This window comes from Apis dorsata, unplaced genomic scaffold (assembly GCF_000469605.1).
Source record: "Apis dorsata unplaced genomic scaffold, Apis dorsata 1.3 scaffold_978, whole genome shotgun sequence".
In the NCBI taxonomy this organism is placed as follows: Eukaryota; Metazoa; Arthropoda; class Insecta; order Hymenoptera; family Apidae; genus Apis; species Apis dorsata.
This window is the reverse complement of record NW_006264081.1, coordinates 131,104-137,325: the sequence shown is the minus strand read 5'-3', so window position 1 is coordinate 137,325 and position 6,222 is coordinate 131,104. Positions and strand designations below refer to the sequence as shown.

Below are 6,222 nucleotides of genomic sequence, written 5' to 3'. Positions count from 1 at the left end.
TTTTTCAAAATAATCAATTTCAAATCAGTATCAAATAACATTTAGAGAATAAAAAATTTTTTTTTATTTATTTTTTGTTATTCTGCTAAATTATTTTATATATTATTTATTATATTTATAATTTATTTATTATTATATTTATAATATATATTATAATGTATATTATATATTATATATGTGATTTTCAACAGGTTTTTCTACGTCTTAAATATCTTTTTTCAATTATCTTTTATTTTAAACAATTATTTATGTTTTATTTTTACATAATAAAAAGAATTGAATTGTTTTAGATGTTGGCATAAATCTCCTGAAGAAAGACCATCAATGGACGAAGTTGTAGAAATAATGACGACTTTATCGCAATTTTTTAATGAACATTTGGAACCTGTGGAATATTCTCGAAGTTCGTATAAAAATACTAAATATAAATGTTACATAATTATTATAAAAAAGTGATTTTAAATTCAAAATATAAGCAATTAATAATATATAAAAAATTTTAAATGAAATATTATATATTCATGTTATAGATATTGAATCAGAGAAAGTTAATGAAAATCATGTTTCTAAAGATGATACTTTAGATGTAACTGATAGTATGGATTCTGAAATAAATGGATATGCTGCCAATGGTACTATTAAAATTAATGTACCTGTTTCCAAAGAAAATTCAGAAATTTTAAATGGAAGAAATAGTTCATCGAATTCTTTCTGCGATTTCAAGGATTCATCTCCTAAAAATAATATTTCATCAAGTATTGTATCCAACAAAAAATTCCAAATCAAAGATTTTCCACAACTTTATGTTGAATGCGATCCGGTCAGTTTTTTAAAATATAATAATTGTTTGATAAATTGTTTGTTTGATAAATTTGTTTGATATATTATTCTTTTTTATATAAAAAAAATATTTTATTATATATTTAACAATTTTTGATAATATTTTAATTTAATTATAGAATACTTGGGAATTGCCAAATTCGGACTCTTCATTGGAATCTTCTATTCTGAAAATAAAGAATACTACTCAAAGTAAGTTTATTATTTTTATAATATATTTAAATTATAAACTCTATTATAATTAATTTTGTTTTTTTTTTATGAAAAAAGAATTGTGAAAGAATTGTTTTATAAATATATTATATGAATGCACGTGCGAAAATAAAGTACGTATTTATAAGTAGATATTATTTATATTAATTAAGATTAGGAAGATAAAACGAAAATTTTTTTTTTATTTTTACAAATATTTATATTTTTATTTTATTTTATTAATTAATTTCTTTTTTCTTATCATATGCATATAACAAAATAATTAAAATGCTATTTGTTGACGATCTCGTCGTTATTCTATAACTGCAAAGGGATACTCGCTTGAGCGAGAGCTTTGAATTGTGACTCATCATGATAGTTAATCCCAAAATAACGTTCTTCCTATGTTCCATAAAATCTTCCTTTTAACGTGGAATGTGATGTGCTTAGAAAGAATCATTATCGCTGTTTGACAGTCCTTATTAATTAATTAACATTTATATATATATTTTAAAGTATTCAATTCATGTAAAGTACATTTTTATTCATGTTAAAATTTTAATTAAATGAATATAAATAATGAATGAATATAAAATATAATTTGAATGTATGAGATTAATTAAAGTTATTAAATATTAAATATTAAATATTAGATACTAGATATATATAAACATATATATAAACATATTTTTAATTTAGAACGACAACAAAAATTACAATTAAATATATATATACATATTTAATATTATATGTGTATAAAAATATGTATACATATATTTATTGTGAATTATATATAAATACATATATGTATATATATTTAAGCGTAACTTTGTTATCGTTTTAAATATATATATATATATATATTATGTTTTCTAATAGATTATTGTTAAAATTGCTAAAAGATTATTTATACTTTTTTGTACTACTATTTATAATGTGTACATATGTTATAACACAATTTTTGTTTTATTTAAGAGATTATTTGTACTTGTATTTATAATATGTACATGTGTTATAAATATTGCTTTCTCTTAAGGAAAATATAAGAACGAAGTCATAGAAAGAAGTTAAAACGTTGCACCTTGGCACGTTGTGATTTCACTGTGACGAATTCTTTGAGAGTTCGTCGATCGGCGAAATCTACCCTGGCAAAGGGCCCGCGAAAACAGTCACATTGTGCGAGTATACTAAATTTAACAGACGACTAATCAGAGGAACCTGTTCTTGATTGACACCTATCGACGATAAAAGCTGCATCCTATAAAGTTCAAGTAAATAAAAATGCATCATGTTCTTTCTACTACTTCAGATGATACATATAGTATGTACAAAATTATAAGGTAATAAAAAAAAAAAAAAAAAAAAATTATTCAAATACTTCCAAACATGGAATATTTTGAGTAATTGTGAATAATAAGTTAAAAAAAAAATAAATTATAAATTATAAGATAAATTATATATTTTATTTCAACATTTTTATTAAAAAAAATTATAGTATTTCATTTTTTAGCATTTCTAACTATTTTTCTTCATTGTATTAAATATTATTTATTTTGTTATAGCTTTCAAAACTCAAACATATATGTATCTAAAATAATGTAAGATAGATTGTTGTTTTTCTTAAATTGATATTTCTTGAATTATTTACTGCATATCAACATGAAAATTAGATTTCCCTGAAAATGAATTAAGAGCTAAAGAACTATAACTTCTTGGCTCGTACTTGCACGTTTTGTCTGGTGGGGGATACCTCGAAGCAGGTGTGGTTGACTCACCAGGCCCAATATAGATGCACGTTTGTTTAGTGCTCTCCCGACACACCATCGACCAAGAACGACGATCTTTTCTCTTTTTCTTTTTTTCTTATTTTTATTATTGAAAAAAATTTTTTTTTTTAAATTTTGTCCTTCTACTTTATTAAGTGAATTTGATCAATTGCTTTCGGATCAAAAGTGATATTCATGATAATTTTTAATCGAAGAGTGACATTTTCCATGTAAACGATATTTGATTCTATTATGAACGGAGCCTCGACAGGCTCTAGTATTTGGAAATGTGTGAAGAATATCCAAACATTGTCGCCACGGACACCTTAAAGCGGTGCTGGGTTTTGTTACGTTAGTTCTGCTTTTCTTTTTTTTTTTTTTTGTTTTCTTTCTCATTAATAGGAGAATGAGATATCTCAGAACATTTTAAGAAAAATTTAAATGAATGAATTTTTATTATTTTACATGATATTTATAATTGAAAAAATAACATTGATTTAATCCCTTCTGATTATTTAGAAAAAATGTGATAAAAATGTATAAACAAATAGTATGTAAAGTACAATAATTACAATTTTATATGTATGCAATTTTATTTTATTTAATTACATATTATAATATATTTAGAAATTGATTATGTTTAAATTTGAAGTAATTATTACGTAACCAATATTTTTTATTTAAGATATAATAATATTAAAAAGCGATAAATTAAATAAAATTTAATTCATATTGAATGTACATAGGATATTTGAAATAATATAATAATATAATATAATAAAAAATATGAAATAATATAATAAATATTTAAAGAATTCTAAAAATTATAAAAAAAATCAAAATATTAAAAAATTTTAATATTCAAAATGTGTATTATTTTTGTGTATTATTTTTCAAATTATAAGCAATTTTTTTGTTTATGGAATAAAACAAAATATTGTTCTCTCTTTGTTTCGTTTCGTCTAATGCAAAATTAAATTATTTATAAATTAAAAAATAAACTTAATAGATATTTTTGCAAACCAATTTTTGTTTTTGTTTTACTTTTAGAATTTTAGAATCATATTGAATTTTCTATTTATATTGTTTGAACAATCAATATTTCAATTAAAACATTCTTAGAATAAATATAACAGTTTTAAAATTAATTTAATTTAAAATGGATTTAATTTAAATATATGGATACAAAAAGTTAATAATTTTACTATTATTATCATAAATGAATCAAATAAAGAATTTAAGAAATTTATATTTCTCTCTTTCTCTAAAACGTATTTAATTTCAATTGTTTATTTGTATTAATAATCATTTAATTTATATCAATAAATCATTTTTCAGAGTATTGAAGTTTATCATATTATAAAATTATTTCGTTATAAGATTTCAATTATTTTAATTTAATCAAAATTAAATTTTGAGAAATTATTAATTTTTTGTAAATGAATAATTATTATTATGATTTATTAATCTTGTACGGAAATATTATTCGATTGATTAAAAATAAAATAATTTATTTGTAATAATTTGTAATAAATAATTAATTTAATTGCTTAGGGATTAATTTTCAGTAATAATTTTTTATTAACAGGTAATAGTACTACTGATAAAGATTTAGATAATGTTTACCGACTCTTGGATGCGGATTTGAGACCATTGACACCTGATCAAACTTGCGAAAGATCAAAAGAAATTTTTGAGGAACACAAACAGCTTGCACAAGAATATTTGAAAGTTCAAACGGAAATAGCGCTCTTGGGTCAACATAAAAATGAAATGCTTAAAAATTTGACGATAGATAGTTTAAGACAACAAGAAGAACTTAGAAAACTAGAAGATGAAAAGGTAAGTTAATACAACTAAAGTTTCATTTAATGAAATTTATTTATTTTTTATTTGAACAAAAAAATTGAAAAGAAAAAATAATAATTTTTGTAATAAATTTTATATTAATAATTTCATAGAGAGAAAAGAAAATATTTTTATTTTATTTTTTAATTCTTAACTACAAACTTTCGCGAAATCTTCATATGCGTAATGAGAAAAAGCATATGATTTTAAATTTGAAGTCTTTAAATTTTTGTATATTATATATTTAAATTTTGAATAGAATTTTGAGAATCAAAAAAAAAAATAAAACAACAATCAAAAATTATTTGAATTATTTAAAAATCCATGATAAACAAAAAATTAAGAACTGATATTCTAATTCTTTAAATATTATATCTTTTAAATAATTTTTTCTAATTTAATTTCTATAGAATTTAAATTTTTCTTTATATAATGATTTTTGGAAATTAAATATAATAAATTAATTGTTATTTTCTTTTCAATTATAGGAATCTCTAATAAAGCTATATCGAAATTTGAAACGACAATTAGAAATCATGAAAAATCAGAGAATGAATAATGTCCTTTTGAGCAATGCTCAAATGGATCCAACAGTTTCTGGCTGGTTTGTGGTACCTTGTCAAAATCCTTCAAGACACTCTTGAATATTCAAATTGGATAAATGCAAGCATCATATTTTTTCCTCATCAAATCACAATTTTCTCATAACATTCTTTTTTTTATAGCAGATGAAATATAAATAATATTGGTTTTTTAATAAATACAAAAAACATGAGAATTCCTTAACTAAGCTTTGTATCATAATACGAAAATCTAAAAATTAATTAAGTGACGCAATTTCTTAAGTTTAATTATACATAAAAGCATTATTATTTTTTTTGCATTTCGAAAACTTTTATTGAGATTTCTATATTTCTATATAATAAATAATATTATATTATATATAATATAATAAATAATATTTTATAAAAATATGATTCAAACTAATAATATATTTATTTTTTCAAATAAATATTACACAGAATTTGATAAAGTAGTTTTATATGTTTTGTTTTCATTGTTCATTAAGATATAAAAATATAAATTTTAAAAAAAAAATATAAAAAAATTTGATAAATTTTAGAAAAGCTTGTGATTTATTTTAGTTTGCTATATGTAATTATTTTATATATAAAAAAATTTATGAATCTGGTTTAGCAACAGTTGTAAAAAAATATGAAAAATTGTATTAAAAAATATTTTTGTAATTTATATGATTGATAATTATAGAATCAACAATTAGTTAACTGCCTGCGATTTTATTATTATTATATTTATTTATGTAAGAATTAACATTAGTAAGTGATTAAGAATATATCTTTGTCATTTAACTTATATTTGTATACAGAATATCATATTTTTGGAGGGTTGATTCTAGAGAAAACAAACATAATAAATTGATATATAAAAATGTCAGTTTATTTATTAAATTATAAATAGTTGAAGTTTATGTTAAATGAAACATTAGAAGATAAAATGAAATAATTTTATTTCCATTAAATCACATTCTCATTCTACATCTGCTTCACTTTTTTAA

General features: G+C 20.3%; 1 protein-coding gene across 2 annotated transcripts in view; it reads left to right on the top strand.

Annotated features, from left to right (window-relative positions):
* Positions 1–5,376, top strand: part of LOC102676751 (mitogen-activated protein kinase kinase kinase 7-like) — an 11,536-nt gene extending 6,160 nt beyond the window's left edge. The window contains exons 5-9 of one of the 2 annotated variants that reach the window (XM_006623902.2): positions 291–403; positions 585–820; positions 960–1,032; positions 4,387–4,640; positions 5,135–5,376. In XM_006623902.2, the coding sequence (XP_006623965.1) occupies positions 291–403; positions 585–820; positions 960–1,032; positions 4,387–4,640; positions 5,135–5,290 (832 nt within the window). In that variant the 3' untranslated portion in view covers positions 5,291–5,376. Of the gene's footprint in view, positions 1–290; positions 404–530; positions 821–959; positions 1,033–4,386; positions 4,641–5,134 lie in introns of both variants that reach the window. The other variant, XM_006623901.2, reaches the window with a different exon arrangement.
* The last annotated feature ends 846 nt before the right edge of the window (positions 5,377–6,222 follow it).